Here is a 15016-nt window from a genome sequence, read left to right as displayed (position 1 = left end):
CGATGAACAGCCCAAGAATGGAGGATTGGGGCCTTCAGTGCCCCGGAGTCACGGAGAAGGCTGGGAAGGCTGAGCTTTCGGTCACGTGGTACAAACAGACCAATCACCCGCATTCCTCCGCCACTGGAGGCGCATCTCAGATCACGTGACCACGCCAGTTACCCACGTGGGGGCACATCGTGCTCCATTCTTTGTGCTGGGTTAAGGAGGAGCCAGGCTGCGACCCAAGCAGGTCAGCTACAGGGTTGTTGTTGTTTTGCCCATCGTAGGGACTTCTCTGGACTTTTGATCGGCAAGCCTAAGTCGGGATTCTTAATTAAGTCCGTCGATTGGCTGGAGGGCCGATCTCGTGAGGAGGGTAGGAGGCACTATGAAATGATCTAGTTTTGAGAATGAGGGGCTGAAAGGCCGATGGTGCACTGAGGCGGGAAAAGAATTCAGAGATAATACGGTTTGAAAGGCGGGACTTGGTGCGGGGGCGCCCGAGGGGGGAGTCTTCCCCAGGCCTAGCTGGTTTCACTACTTCTTTGCGTCTGTAGGCAACGCGATAAATATACTGCTTCGGTGGGCGACGTGGAACTGGTGCAGAAGGGTGTTTGTTACAGTGATGCCGAAACGTGGGAAAAAGGGAGCGGTGGCAGAAGACGGGGAAGAGCCCAAGATTGGTAAGAGAATGAAATAGGCCCATCTCCCTAGAGGCTGCGATGGGGATGTCTATAATTTCCTTGAGGTACGGACCGACTGTATACTCATTTTTGCAGTTTGTGAAGAAGTCGCGGCAACTGCAGGCTCTCGGTGGATCTATAGTTAACTGCGGATCAAAGTTGGTTATCGCCAACTTACATCATTGTGTATTACTTATTTTATAGAGCCAGAGGCCAAGAAGAGCAAGGCAGGAGCGAAAAAAAATGAAAAAGAGGCAGCAGGAGAGGGGACAGTCATGTATGAGGACCCCCCAGATCAGAAAACCTCACCCGGTGGCAAATCAGCCACACTGAAGATCTGCTCCTGGAATGTGGATGGGCTTCGAGCCTGGATTAAGAAGAAAGGTTTAGATGTGAGTGGAATTAAGGGGAGGGGGGTACTGATCTTGGGGGTTAATCACCTTTTCCCATTTTAGTTCCTAGCACTGTCGTTTTCTTGTGGCAGAGATACAAAGTTTTCACCAAATCATACCACTTGTATTTCTTTTCTCTTTATAAATTTATTTATTTTTGGCTGCGTTGGGTCTTAGTTGCTAAGCGGGGGCTTTCTCTAATTGTGGCAAGCGGGGGCTACTCTTGGTTGTGGTTAGCGGGGGCTTCTCATTGCGGTGGCTTTTCTTGTTGCGGAGCGGGGGCTCTAGAGCGCAGGCCCAGTAGTTGTGGCGCACGGGCTTAGTTGCTCCGCAGCATGTGGGATTTTTCCGACCGGGGCTCGAACCCGTGTTCCCTGCATTGGCAGCCGGATTCTTAACCACTGTGCCACCAGGGAAGCCCCCCACTTGTATTTCTTAGATGCCATTCCACCAGTTCCACTGCCATTGTTTTATTTAATGTCCTCATCTTTTTCCTAGCATGTCAGAAAAACCTCGTTACTGGACTTGTTCCATTTTATTTCCTGCATATCCAACATTTAAATAACTACTTAAAAAATCTTAGCTGGCTATCCATTGCCTATAGGGAAAAAACCAATCTTCTCAGTGTTGCATGGAACACTCTTTCTTGTCTCCCTGCCACTTATGTAATTTATAACTTCAAATACTGTGTTGCTAGACTTATACTCCTTCTGCAGAGACTGTCCTATTTATTTATTTATGGCTGCATTGGGTCTTGTTGCTGCACGCGGGCTTTCTCTAGTTGGGGTGAGCAGGGGCTACTCTTTGTTGTGGTGCACGGGGTTTTCATTGCTGTGGCTTCTCTTGTTGCAGAGCACGGGCTCTAGGCCCACAGGCTCAGTAGTTGTGGCACACGGGCTTAGTAGCTCCGCGGCATGTGGGATCTTCCCGGACCAGGGATGAACCCATGTCCGCTGCATTGGCAGGTGGATTCTTAACTAACCACTGTGCCATCAGGGAAGTCCCTCACCTGTGTATCTCTAGTACTTAGCACATAGATTCTTCAGTAAATGTCTGCTGAATTGATAATACTTTTTCTACCTTTCATTTCGCTCACAGTGGGTAAAGGAGGAAGCCCCAGATATCCTGTGCCTCCAAGAGACCAAATGTTCTGAGAACAAACTACCAGCTGAACTTCAAGCACTCTCTGGACTATCCCATCAGTACTGGTCAGCTCCTTCAGACAAGGAAGGGTACAGTGGTGTGGGCCTACTCTCCCGCCAGTGCCCACTCAAAGTCTCCTATGGCATTGGTGAGACCCTGTTGATTCCTAAAGCCCAGCTCTTCCAAACCAGTTGCTGATATCCCACTCCAGCCCCAATTCTTGATCCCTTTATTCTTTGCTTTCCCTTTCTTAAACTTCTTTTTGCTAATTGTTTCATTGTTTCTGTAGGTGAAGAGGAACATGATCAGGAAGGCAGAGTGATTGTGGCTGAATATGATGCATTTGTGCTGGTGACAGCCTATGTACCTAATGCAGGCCGAGGTCTGGTGCGCCTGGAGTACCGGCAGCGCTGGGATGAAGCCTTTCGCAAATTCCTGAAGGGTTTGGCTTCCCGCAAGCCCCTTGTGCTATGTGGGGACCTCAATGTGGCTCATGAAGAAATTGATCTTCGCAACCCAAAGGGAAACAAAAAGAATGCTGGCTTCACTCCAGAAGAGCGTCATGGCTTTGGGGAATTGCTGCAGGCTGTGCCACTGACTGACAGTTTCCGGCACCTCTACCCCAACACGGCCTATGCCTATACCTTTTGGACATACATGATGAACGCGCGATCCAAAAACGTTGGTTGGCGCCTTGATTACTTCTTATTGTCTCACTCTCTGTTGCCTGCTTTGTGTGACAGCAAGATCCGTTCCAAGGCTCTGGGCAGTGACCACTGTCCCATCACCCTATATCTAGCACTGTGACACCTCCCCCAAATCAATTTGAGCCTGGGAAATAAGCCCACTAAACTAGCTTTAAACTTCTTACTCCCAAGCTTTAAAAACTGCTCTCTAGAGAAATCTGCACTGTTATTTCCCTTCTAAACTATGAATCCTTTAACCAGGCTTCTAGAAACAGAATTAAGTTCTCCATGATTTATGTGTGTGTGTTTCGGGGGGCGGGATACTTTTTTTTTTACATTAAACAAAACTACTGATGACTTCCTTTGAACTGTCCATGTGAAAATAAAGAGTCATAGTTTCAGCCTTGCTGTCTTTGTATTCTACCCCTTTGTGGGGCTAAAAATTCCCCTCATCCTTTCATACACACAGATTTAACAACTGGAAGAGTAGAGTCATGACCTTATTTATTTACAAGCACAGGATGAGTCCCTAACTTCCCCCATGACAGAGCAACCCTACTCAGCCCAGTTAAATACTGCAACTGGGGGGTAAGGTTGAAAAGGAGGAATTATAGGAAATACAGGACTAGGGGACCATACCCCACATTAAATAGTTATATATACATCAGTTCCTGTGGTTCTGTACAGAGCAGCGGCTGACCCCACCCCCAGAGGACGTGGAATGGGGGAGAGGAGACTGAGGGTGCTGAGACCAGAGCCAGCCCCTGATGAAGTGCAATAGCAGCAGCAAGGTCCTAATGGTGCACAAGAGGGAGACCCCCAGGGCTACCCACCCCCACCCTGCCCTGGAATGTGTAAGGGACAGGAATGGCTCTCAGGGAGCGTATAGGAAGGACAAGGCTAGAACCGTCTTTTAGGACCCAGGTTTAGGGGAAACTTTCCGCCTACTTCACCCTAAACACAGCAACCACTGGAGGAAAGCAGATGGCCAGCAGTGGTTTACTTATTCCTCCAAACCTAGGTGAGGGCCTGGTTCCTTCCTACCTCTCTGCAGGGAAAAGGAAGGCAGCTGCTTGGCTCCCCTTATAGAAGCCCAGGGAGCCTTTTACCATCACTCCCTTTATAGTGTCACTGTCCCCACCTGGACGGGGCCAGGCAGTCTGTGGGTCATCGTGGGGCTCAGGAGAAGTTCTGGACAGGGTGGCTGACCTTCATACAGGCCCAATAGAGGGCCCGGCCCAAACACAGCACAGCCAACAGGATGACAAATGCCCAGGCTGCATAGATGCCTCCGTATCGTTGTGCATGCTTCCATGTGCCAAACTGATGAAGAAGAAAAAGGAAGATGAGGTTACTGTTGATCTCTCACCACTTTGTAGGAGCCCTAGTAACAGTAACATGGAACTCAAGCTTCAGTCTCTGTCCCCTATCCACATGCAGCCGCCTTCAGGGACCTTTTAAAAGGCCCAGCTGTCTAGCTCCCTCCACTAGGCAGGAACATAAACAATCCCAGACATCTGTCAGTTTTTCTTCATGTCTGACAACCAAGCCAGGTTTCCTAATAGCAACTCAATCTAAACCACTGCTCTATTTTTCTATCCTCTGTATAAAGAAGATAGCTGTTTTCTACTCTGATAGTAACAGTGAAGACCGTTTATCAGTCTCCTTCAACTTCAGTTCATCTACACGTTAAGACAAACAAAAACAGTTTCTTTCACTTCTTTTTAGGATAGCCATTTCCCCAATCTTAGCCTACAGAGACGAGGCTGCAGAATGAAAGGGGTTGGATCAAGGTTACTCACAGCAAGGCCAGTGGCAGTGACTGCCAAGAGTAAGCCAAGCAAGAAGCAGCAGATACATCTCTTTCGTGGATATCTGCGCCCAATAGATGACCTGTGGGGAGGCAAACAAAAATGGATACTTACAATGGCCCTGTAGCTTTTACTCTATTCACTACCCAGCTCAACGATGCCGCTCTCTAATCACTCACACTTTCCTGCAGTGAGGGCAACGGGCCAAGGTTCGGTCTGTGAACTCTGTCCACTACGGAGAAAGGAAAAGAGAAACCAATAAATAGTAGAAGCAGCATCATCTTCAATGAGAGCCCTGGGGCAGTGGAGGCTGGGAAATGGGTCCTCATAAAACAGACCTTTTCAGGATTCATTATCATAACTCAGAAATATATTCATGACTACTTCTCCGCTGCCCACCCCTCGTCCCCCAGGGCTTCCCAATACCTCTCCTCACCAGAAAAGTATTCTTGCAATGTCCACAGATGACCCTGACACCCACAGGTTGTGGTTCTGGACTCAAAGGTCCCGGATGCACAGGCCCCAGGTTGATGATTCTTTTGCTGTACAGAAGAAAAAGGCTATGTTTTTAAAGTTTTCAATCCTAAGGATCCCTACATTATTCCTCCTTTACATCCCCCACTCCCTGGCTCTCTAAGTCCCTCTACTTCTCTGTACATTTAAGATACTCTGCCCCCCCCACCCCACAGCCCTACCGCAGAGAATCCTTGAGGAAGAGCATCGCTTAAACTTCAGGCCTCTAATTTCCCTTTTACCTCAGGATAATTCACCCAGTCTCTGACACTCTCCATCTTCCTAAAGGACACCACTTTTCTCCCAATCTTTTTATTGAGAGATGAGAAAGATGGCTATAACATTCTAGAGGCACAACAGTCCTTAGCTTTTTCTCCTTCTAAATAAACACCAGTCTCTCTCACCTTTACATTCTCGATAAACATTCACCCTTTTTCGGCTTTCCGATTTTCCCCACTAATGCCCTTCCCCAAATTATCCCTCTCACCAGTATGGCCGAGGGCAGGCGATCCGCTGGGAAGTCACTTTGCAGATAAGGAGACAGTTGCAGGGGCATCGAACATATTTTTTCCCTGGGGGTGCATTCTTGATTGGCTAGAGAATAATGGGGACATCGGTAAGCAAACCTCTAATCCCAATTCCTTCCAATTCCTCCAAAAACCTTCTGAGGAGAGATCAGAGAGATAAAATCTTAGACGGGACAGAGAAATGAAAGGCATATAACATGAGATTTGCAAATGAAAACTAAGCTTAAGTATCCAAGATAGGTATGAAGGTGAGGGATGGTAAATATTAGCTTTGGTGAGTGGCTTCTGGGGAAATGGCTGTGTGAGACTCCTGGAACTGAAACCTGGGTTTCATCAAGAGCAGCTGGCTAACGCCTGAAGGTCCGGGTCTAGAATCAAGGGATCAGAAAGAGGATCTAGGAAACAGGACCCATTTCACAGATTTGTATAACTCACAGTGGCTTCATTGCAGACGCCACATTTGACTACATGCTGATGCATCTTGCCTTCCACGTTGATGAGAGACTGGCAGACTCTGCAGGTGATCATGGGAGCACTCCCACTGTCCGGGCTGGTCAGGGGTGAATAGGGGGGTGGGTCCTCCCCAGGCAACACGGCTGGGTGTCCCTCGGGGAACGGGGGAAATGCTGGAGAGGAAGGTAAAAAGAAGGGCTGGCATCAGTTGCTGACACCCCCACTGAAGCTACACGGAGTAGGGCAACTCTTGCTGGTCCTCAAGCCTTCTGACAAGCTCAGCGGGATCTTATGATCAGTGCTTCGATCAGATTCCTCAGAACCCCCTTCCGCTCCGAAGCTCCGGTCGCGATTGCGGAGGGAAGGAAGCCGCCCCCGGTCACAGGTGCAACAGCTCCGCACCTGGCGCTTGGGCCCCGCCCCCGCCCCCGGTCCCGCCCCCTGCTCCTCTCAGAGTACCCCCGGGAACACCTCGGACCCGCCCCGTCTTACCCTGGGGCGGGGCATGTTTACCGGCTCCGTACGGTGGTGCGGAGGGGGTCAGGCCTCCCCCGGGCCCAGCCCCACTCCCGCCCGGCCCCACTAATCCGTTGCCGCCGGCGCCACCGTCGATGGGCTCAGAGAGCAGCGGGGATCGCTCTCCATCTGCCGCCATGGCCTCCACCGCCGCCTCCCGCTTTGGCCAAGGATCCGGCTCTTCGCCGCCGCCGTCGCCGCAGCCACCGCCGCCGCTACCGGGTCCCAAGGGCGCCTGCGCGCCGCGCGGCCAGCTCGCCCGCAACCAGTGGCCTGCCCCGCCCCGTTTCGCCCACAGCACTTGATAGGCTATCCCCGCCCCCGTCGTGCTATTATTCGCGGAGACAAACCAATTTCTGGTCCTGTGAAGGCAGCTCCTATTTTCCATTGGGGAGAGTGGCGCCATCGTCAACTGTCACATGACTTTCAGGACGCCGCTGGGCCTGCAAAAACTGCACGTGACGAGAAGTTCTTCGAGCTATTGGAAGCGTGGCCCATCGCGCTACCTCCAGACCAGGAGGTGGGGCAGGGCTGCTTCAGCTCACTGGTGTTTGAGGCAGCCGCCGGTCCTCTGTCAGACGCCCAGAGCGGGCGCATAGTCATTGCTCCTCATTAGTCCAAAAACATCACTAAAAGATTTTTCTACTCTTTGAGGTTATAATTGGCCTCTCATTGGCTGGAGGCTTCCCTTCCCTGGTCCTGCGATCCTTGGGGCGCAACTTTATTGGCCCGAACTTAGAGCCAGAACCTGGGGGCGTGGCTCAATGAGCTGCAGTGAAAGCTTCAGGGAGTTTGGGCTGTTCTAAGCACCGGGAGTAGGAACGGTAGGCAATAGTTAGCCACTCTACTCAAAGGAATACCTGTAAAAAGTGAGGGTGAAGATGTGCCAGAAGGAAATGTATTAAAACGTTAAGATTTTCACCCCAGGCTTTCTCACTGAAGTCACTTCTGGAACAGGACACAAGACCGGCTTCTCCAGGAAGCTGCCTTGCAGATCCCACTCTCCCACCATCCCTGGTTAAATTATGAAAGCATCTTTGTATGAGTCTGTCTCTATCGCTGCAAGAATGTCTCATCATTTTACTCAATTTTGTGACCCCCAATTATAAACATATATGTATGATAAGAGTTTTTTGACTGAGTTACCAATCAAGTTCAAAGAGATTTTAGTCACCTTATATGGCATAACAGTCTTTAGACTTGTCTCTGCTTTGCCCCCAGCCAGGAGACTGCTAATGGAGGTTTTTCTGACAAGTATTGGAAAAGATCTTAAGCAGCTCAAACATTTAAACATACAGCCAGGACTTCCCAGGTGGCGTAGTGGTTAAGAATCCGCCTGCCAATGCAGGGGACGTGGGTTCAATCCCTGGTCCGGGAAGATTCCCACCTGCCGCGGAGCAGCTAAGCCCGTGTGCCACAACTACCGAGCCCACGTGCCACAACTACTGAAGCCTGTGCGCCTAGAGCCCGTGCTTCGTAACAAGAGAAGCCACCGCAGCGGGAAGCCCGCACACCACAACAAAGAGTAGCCTCTGCTCACCGCGACTAGAGAAAGACTCCGCGCAACAACGAAGACCCAAGGGAGCCAAAAATAAAATAAATAAAAAAATTTTTAATTAAAAAACAAAACAAAACAAAACATGAACATACTCCAAGCTACAAAAATCCCCAATATCCTCCTCCCCCAGCTAATATGAATAACTGCTACTTCATTTTTTTTTTTTCGTTTGGTACGCGGGCCTCTCACTGTTGTGGCCTCTCCCGTTGCGGAGCACAGGCTCCGGACGCGCAGGTTCAGCGGCCATGGCTCACGGGCCTGGCTGCTCCGCAGCATGTGAGATTTTCCCGGACCGGGGCATGAACCCGTGTCCCCTGCATCGGCAGGCAGACTCTCAACCACTGCACCACCAGGGAAGCCCTGACTGCTACTTTTTTACGTATTAGAGCTTGGCCTCTTACCTGGTCTTCTCTCCTTCTAGACAAAATGTATTAGATACCCAATCATAGAATTACTCTACTTCCTGACAGCATTCAATCCAGAGCAAAATCCCATTTCCTTAAACCCTTTCAAAATCTCTTAACACAAGCCCATTTCTATAATAAGTTCTTTCTAGCACCCTGTTAACTGACAACACTTCAGTTTTTCATGGCTTGTGCTTTCCCCTCACTGTACCAAGTAATAACCAAATTAAAAAAAAAAAAGTCCAGAAAAGTCGAGGTCTTCTGACTTATGGTTCTTTTTTTTTTTGGCCGCATTGTGCAGCATGTGGGATCTTAGTTCCCCAACCAGGGATTGAACCTGTGCTCCCTGCATTGGGAGCGTGGACTCTTAACCACTGGACCACCAGGAAAGTCCCTGACTTATGATTTAATGCTTTTGCACTCACATCATCTACTAGGCATATAGAAAAGGCAGAAGTGCAGAGGTGGCAGAATGCATGGTATCTGAGATGGAGGCCTTTTGATGCTTAATACCTGGCACATAGAAGTTGCTTGATAAATGACTATTAAACTAATTAATTAATTACCTTAAGCCCTATCTTGAGGGAACTTTGTGTACTGAGCAATACTGTCAGCTGTAGTCCCAAGCAGGGTGGATATTCAGCTGGGACACTCCAGTGTGGCTGGTATCAGTTTATGGCTGGCATTTGTTCTGATTGGTTGGCTCCTGTACTATACAGGTAAATAACTTCAATGTTACCCCTGGTACCAGGTATCTTACTTATGGGATGGGGGCTTCTCACATAGACTGAGAAAAATCAGGCTATGGAGGTATATTTGTTTGCTAGGACTGTCATAATAAAATATCACAGACTGGGTGGCTTAAACAATAGAAATTTATTTTCTCACAGTTCTGGAGCCTTGAAGCGCAAGATCAAGGTGTCAGCAGGCCTCTGCCTTTGGTTTGCAGATAGCCACCTTCTCCACTGTGTCCTCACAGGGCCTTTTCCCTCTGAGCACACATCCCTGCTGTCTCTTCCTCTTCTTCTTTTTTTTTTTTTTTGTGGTATGCGGGCCTCTCACTGTTGTGGCCTCTCCTGTTGCAGAGCACAGGCTCCGGACGCACAGAGTTAGCAGCCATGGCTCACAGGCCCAGCCGCTCCACGGCATGTGGGATCTTCCCCGGACTGGGGCACGAACCCGTGTCCCCTGCATCGGCAGGCAGACTCTCAACCACTGCGCCACCAGGGAAGCCCTCTTCCTCTTCTTATAAGGAATTAGGGCCCCTTGTGACCTCATTTAACCTAATTATCTCTTTAAAGACCCTATCTCCAAACATAGTCACTTTGGGGTTAAGGGATTAGGGCTTCAACATATGAGTTTTAAGATAGTCCCTAAGAGTCCATAACAGGAGGATATAAAGAAAGACACTGCAAAGATTTGGAAGGTTTTTTTCTTCAGGCTTCCAACCAAGTGGTAACTATTACACGGTGTAGATGGCAGAGAATGGGGCTGGAGGCAACTGCTGCACTTCTGCCACCCAGGGTCCCAATTTGATTTCTCTTTCCACTTACCCTATTTCTTCTTTACCCTTTCCTGAGGTGGTAGTTTGCCACCTGTGTGAAACCAACACAGTCCCTTACTCCATTTCCAGGGCAAAGAATGTTTTTGGTAATGTGCAGAGTGAATTAACCAAGATGAGGTGTAGTATGGGCAGTTGGATGGAGTGGGGTAGGGTGTGGTCTAGTTTTAAGGGGTTATTTCTCTTTATCACTCTACACCTTTGTTGCCTTCTGTTTTATGTCCTTTCCATGCCCCAGTGCTTTGCCCCTTCCTTTAGGGTGTAGTCAGCTTCTCTATCTGGGGATTGATCTGTTAGGTCAGTCTTTTTATCTTCACTCTGTTCCTGCACTGAATGAGGCACAAATAGGGATCTCACACAGAGAAGAGAAATGAAAGTGATCCTTTTACGGGGAGGTGGGGGGAGTGGGGGGGCGGGAGGAACTAAACTAAAATAACATTTTAGTTTCAGGAACTGGAGAAAATGGAAGGTCAAAGATTCTTGGTGATGGTGGGGTAGGTATTTAAATAGGAGAACAACTATCTTGTGGTCTAGAGAGAATGAGAAATTTCAGTTGAGAGGGCAGGAATAAAATAGGTTTCCTGCCTAAAAAGTCCTAAGAGGCTGAGCCTCCTTCTATAAAAGTTGCCATTGGGAGTCACTATCTCGAGATATCGTCCCACTCCATAAGCCAATACTTAGTGACTTAGAAACTACCACTTCCATTCTTCAGTTTCCTTGATATTGAGCATGGAAGATGGGTGTGTTACTGCATGTGTGCCTGGACATGGAAGTACCTCAGAACTTCAAAGAGGGGTGAGAAGAAGATAGAAAAAGGATAATAAGGCAGTAATGAGCTATAATCACCCTAAAGTTGATAATTGTTTGGTTCCTGACTACAGGAACCCTACAAGTACAGAACAAAACATAGTTCCAGCTTTGTAAAATGTGGAGACTGGGGAGCAGTGACTAGAAAAGGTAAGAATAGTATTGTGCACTATTCTTTCTGTAATGATTGAAATGTTTCTGTGCTTTGCAATGTGGTAGCCACTAGCCACATGTAGCTTTTGAGCAGTTTAAATGTGGTTAGTATAACTAAGAACTGAATTTTTACTTTTTATTTTATCTTTTAATTTTATTAAATTGAAATAGCCATATTTGGCTAGTGGCTTCTGTTTTAAACAATGCAGGATTAGAGTTGCTGTTGATGGGCTGGGTGTACCTCTAGTTTTTGTTCTGATCCAATTCATGGTTAGGTGGGTCTAGAGAAATCAAAAAGAAAAAGAGACAAAGGGGAAAAATAATAATAGTCAATATTTACTGTGTACTTACTATAATTCCAGGCACCTATGTAAACATTTAACTGGCATTTTATATAATCCTTGCAACAAGAGTAAGTACTATTATTATCACCATTTTACAGATGAGAAAACTGAGGCATAATGAGATTTTTTTTTTTTTACTTGCTTTGGATCACAAGCTGGTAGGTAAGGGGTGGAGATGGAATTCATTCACAGGTAGTTTGATTAGAGTCCACTCATTTACACTACACAGATTCAGGAATGAGGTGGCAAGGAGTGCCTGGGGCCATAGTTCCCAAACTCTGTGCCAAGGGGCAAATTCACAGGAGTACTGTGGGATATTTAAATTTTTTTAAGGGAAACACAGCAATATTTGACATCTCTTGTATACTATGAGAACTGCTAGCTCAAGGTAGTTCACAATTTGAACATTAGATTGTGCTACATCGGGACTTCCCTGGTGGCGCAGGGGACACGGGTTGGAGCCCTGCTCTGGGAAGACCCCACGTACTGCGGAGCAGCAAAGCCTGTGCGCCACAACTACCGAGCCCACGTGCCACAACCACTGAAGCCCAAGCACCTAGAGCCCATGCCCCGCAACGAGAGAAGCCACCGCAATGAGAAGCCCACGCACCTCAAGGAAGAGTAGCCCCAGCTCACCGCAACTAGAGAAAGCCCACGCGCAGCAACAAAGACCCAATGCAGCCAAAAATAAATAAATAAATTTATAAAAAATAAAAAAAGACTTGCTACATTCCTTTGATGACAAAATATCTTTGCAAAGTTGGCTTTTAGGAGGTCGTCTGATAAAAAAGTAAGTACTGTGTGGAAATCAGCCCGGAACAGGAAATGTGGGTAGTAGTGCTGGACTGCAAGGTTTGAGAAGTTGGGCAGTGCCCAACAGGCACACACATTCCATTAGTAACTATTTGTGCTTATTTAAGAAAAAAACAAAAAATATTTTTTCTTTCAACTTGTCTGTATTATTTTTTTCAAATGGTTACTAAGCTGTTAGGCACCAGCTACCTAAAAAGCAAAACTCTTAGGTATTTCTTTTGACCTAGGGGTGCTGTGAAAAATTTTCTGAGTTCCTAAGTGTGCTATAAATTAAGAAACTGGGAACCTCTGGACTGGGGTATTGCAAAGAGATCAAAATGGACTGTGGACGCTTGGCTTGAGATGGCCTAAAGAGAAATAATAGACATTTAATAGACATTTCATATATATTATGATCATTAAGTATTTTACACACACACACACACACACACACACACACACACACACACACACACACACACACACACACACATATACAGACACACACAGAACGCCTAAATCTGTACCCTTTAAAGGTAAAAATCCTGTGAGGAAAGCAATGAGAGATGCAAACAAACCAAGGTTAGAGGTAGGATGGGACCCAAGGGCTTGATGCAGTCTGGAACCTGGGCCCTTCTGTTGGACAGACCACTAAGATGTGTCCTGAGGAGGCCTGCTAGGCCTCATAGGGTAACTCATAGGGCCATTGGTGAATCCGAGATTAAAAAGATTGGGGGTCCAAATGATTGTTCAGAAGCTTGGTTGCTGACCTTGAATTCAGAATAAAATATATTGTGTGGTTCTGAAGGTTATGTGACCCCGGCCAAGATGCAGTCTGGTAACCTGTCCTTGCCTGTCATATAGCAGTACATTTCTTTGGTGCCCAGAATGTTTATATATTCTGTATGTTCCTCCCTACATGACATAGGAGAAACACTACAGAAGATTGAGCCTTGTCCCTCAGTTTTCCTTTTGTAGATATATTGAAGATCATCTACACTTACTTTAGACAGAGTCCATTAAAATTAATTAAGGGAATTCCCTGGTGGTCCAGTGGTTAGGACTTAGTGGTTTCACTGACGAGGGTCAGGGAACTAGGATCCCACAAGCCTCCCCGCAAGGCCAAAAAAAAAAAAAAAAATTAATTGATTAAGTTTGTGCTTTCTTAGATGTAATTATGTTCTACTCTTGTTTTTTGTGTAAACTTGATTGGATTTGAGGTGTTTAAAAAGGAACTTTCAGGGCTTCCCTGGTGGCGCAGTGGTTGGGAGTCCGCCTACCGATGCAGGGGATGCCGGTTCGTGCCCCGGTCCGGGAGAATCCCACATGCCGCGGAGCGGCTGGGCCCGTGAGCCATGGCTGCTGAGCCTGCGCGTCTGGAGCCTGTGCTCTGCAACGGGAGAGGCCACAGCAGTGAGAGGCCTGCGTACCGCAAAAAAAAAAAAAAAAAAACTTTCAGCAATCAAATATTGATACATATTACCCTTGGGCTGATTTTTACTTATGACTGAACTTACCCATCATTCAAAATCATGCTTTCAGTGTCTCAATTGTACAGAGTCACATTTCCAAGGTGAAACTTTACCTTTAGATCACCCTATTGTTACCTTTGCTAAAATTACTGGATGAATAAGGATAATAATAATAATCCAATAATGACAGTAGAATAAACCGTTCATTTGGCACTGTGCTCAGTTCTTTATATATGTTATTTTTGTGTTTACATATATTGTCATTACTCTTGTGTCCCTAACACTAGAACAGTTCTGGTACATAGTTGATTCTCAGTAAGTATTTGTTACATGAATGAGATAGAAACGGGGCTGGGAAACAGTGGTTTGGGTCATGGTGTTGGCTAACACAGCAAGCAGGAAAGGTTAGAGCTCAGGAGGGTGGAAATAGGTGGAGGATTCCAATAGCTAAGCAAGGACAATTTGTGATTTGTTGTGAATTTGGTTAAAATTATAAAAGTGGAGGCAGAAAATAGCTAAATTCTTACAAAGACATTATGCTGCGTAGTTCTGTTACAGGAATTTTCATTTTGGGGAAGAATCCTTCTGTAATTATCTGAATTCCTTGGATTGAGTATCGTGTAAATCAAGGGTCTGTCTGCATTTCCCCATCCTATCCCCACCCTATCCCCATCCTTTGTCTGTGTCAAGGATCCAGGAATTGTGTGTGTGTGTTTTCCAATAAAACTTTATTATAGGTTACAATTCTTTGTAAATACTACTGTTTCTTATTTATATAACAATTTTTTTAGATATCCATAATAATGAGTAAAGAATGTATGGAAGTAAGTATTCTGTGAATAACTTATAATTTGGGGAATACTGGGGAAATTCCTATTTCTCATTCCCAAATCCCAAAGCTTAATATCTATAGGGAATTTGGAAACACCTGGAGAAGGGGATTTGCTGCATCCTCCTGCGAGGATCCTGGGATACTTACCCGCAGAAATTTGTCTTCTCCTCATATGGGCCTGGATTTAGACCCCTTATATGTTCTCCCATATCCTGTAACCTCCAGAGCAGCATTATTGCTAGAGTCGACACTTTTTCCTTTGCCCAGGAAGCAACTCAGACACAGGCTCACTTAATTTTATTCTGGATTTGCACCACGTAAGGTTTAAATCTTTCTCTGTTCAAATATCTGATTTGCTGTAGACACAACCAGGAATGGGGTTTCAGG

At 46.7% G+C, this 15016-nt stretch overlaps 2 protein-coding genes and 1 long non-coding RNA gene across 5 annotated transcripts; 2 read left to right on the top strand and 1 right to left on the bottom strand.

Moving 5' to 3' along the window:
- The first annotated feature begins 135 nt into the window (after window positions 1–135).
- APEX1 (apurinic/apyrimidinic endodeoxyribonuclease 1) lies at window positions 136–3287 on the top strand. Of its 2 annotated transcripts, none has more exons than XM_019935204.3 (5): window positions 136–232; window positions 540–665; window positions 870–1057; window positions 2156–2348; window positions 2490–3287. In XM_019935204.3, the coding sequence occupies exons 2-5, from the start codon at window positions 608–610 to the stop codon at window positions 3005–3007; spliced, it is 957 nt and encodes a 318-aa protein (XP_019790763.1). In that variant the 5' UTR covers window positions 136–232; window positions 540–607; the 3' UTR covers window positions 3008–3287. The 2 variants fall into 2 exon arrangements, with proteins under 2 accessions (XP_019790763.1, XP_019790764.1); XM_019935205.3 differs by lacking the exon at window positions 136–232 and adding an exon at window positions 236–358.
- Window positions 3288–3373: 86 nt separating this feature from the next.
- On the bottom strand, window positions 3374–7200 carry PIP4P1 (phosphatidylinositol-4,5-bisphosphate 4-phosphatase 1). Of its 2 annotated transcripts, none has more exons than XM_033851394.2 (7): window positions 6683–7200; window positions 6173–6363; window positions 5698–5804; window positions 5134–5239; window positions 4877–4929; window positions 4689–4779; window positions 3374–4209 (listed from the first exon to the last, which is right to left on the bottom strand). In XM_033851394.2, exons 1-7 carry the CDS (start codon window positions 7110–7112, stop codon window positions 4066–4068), a joined length of 1122 nt encoding a protein of 373 aa, XP_033707285.1. In that variant the 5' UTR covers window positions 7113–7200; the 3' UTR covers window positions 3374–4065. The 2 variants fall into 2 exon arrangements, with proteins under 2 accessions (XP_033707285.1, XP_033707286.2); XM_033851395.2 differs by having other exon boundaries at window positions 6704–6995.
- Window positions 7201–11098: 3898 nt separating this feature from the next.
- LOC141277847 (uncharacterized) lies at window positions 11099–12254 on the top strand. Its single transcript, XR_012329707.1, has 2 exons — window positions 11099–11186; window positions 11945–12254. It is a non-coding gene; the product is annotated as an uncharacterized lncRNA (long non-coding RNA).
- Window positions 12255–15016: the final 2762 nt, after the last annotated feature.

The sequence above is a fragment of the Tursiops truncatus genome, chromosome 2 (assembly GCF_011762595.2).
Source record: "Tursiops truncatus isolate mTurTru1 chromosome 2, mTurTru1.mat.Y, whole genome shotgun sequence".
In the NCBI taxonomy this organism is placed as follows: domain Eukaryota; kingdom Metazoa; phylum Chordata; class Mammalia; order Artiodactyla; family Delphinidae; genus Tursiops; species Tursiops truncatus.
This window is presented reverse-complemented; position numbering and strand designations above follow the sequence as displayed.

Bases quoted from the DNA above. Each gene is read 5' to 3' on its own strand.
- PIP4P1 (XM_033851394.2), bottom strand. From the start codon at position 7,112: ATGGCGCCACTCTCCCCAATGGAAAATAGGAGCTGCCTTCACAGGACC. The intron at 4,780-4,876 runs GTGAGTGATTAG...GCCTCCCCACAG, and splicing joins TGCCCTCACTGCAGGAAAGT to GTCATCTATTGGGCGCAGAT. The intron at 4,210-4,688 runs GTGAGTAACCTT...CTTCTTCATCAG, and splicing joins TCACTGCCACTGGCCTTGCT to TTTGGCACATGGAAGCATGC.
- APEX1 (XM_019935204.3), top strand. From the start codon at position 608: ATGCCGAAACGTGGGAAAAAGGGAGCGGTGGCAGAAGACGGGGAAGAG. The intron at 1,058-2,155 runs GTGAGTGGAATT...TTTCGCTCACAG, and splicing joins TTAAGAAGAAAGGTTTAGAT to TGGGTAAAGGAGGAAGCCCC. The intron at 2,349-2,489 runs GTGAGACCCTGT...TTGTTTCTGTAG, and splicing joins CAAAGTCTCCTATGGCATTG to GTGAAGAGGAACATGATCAG.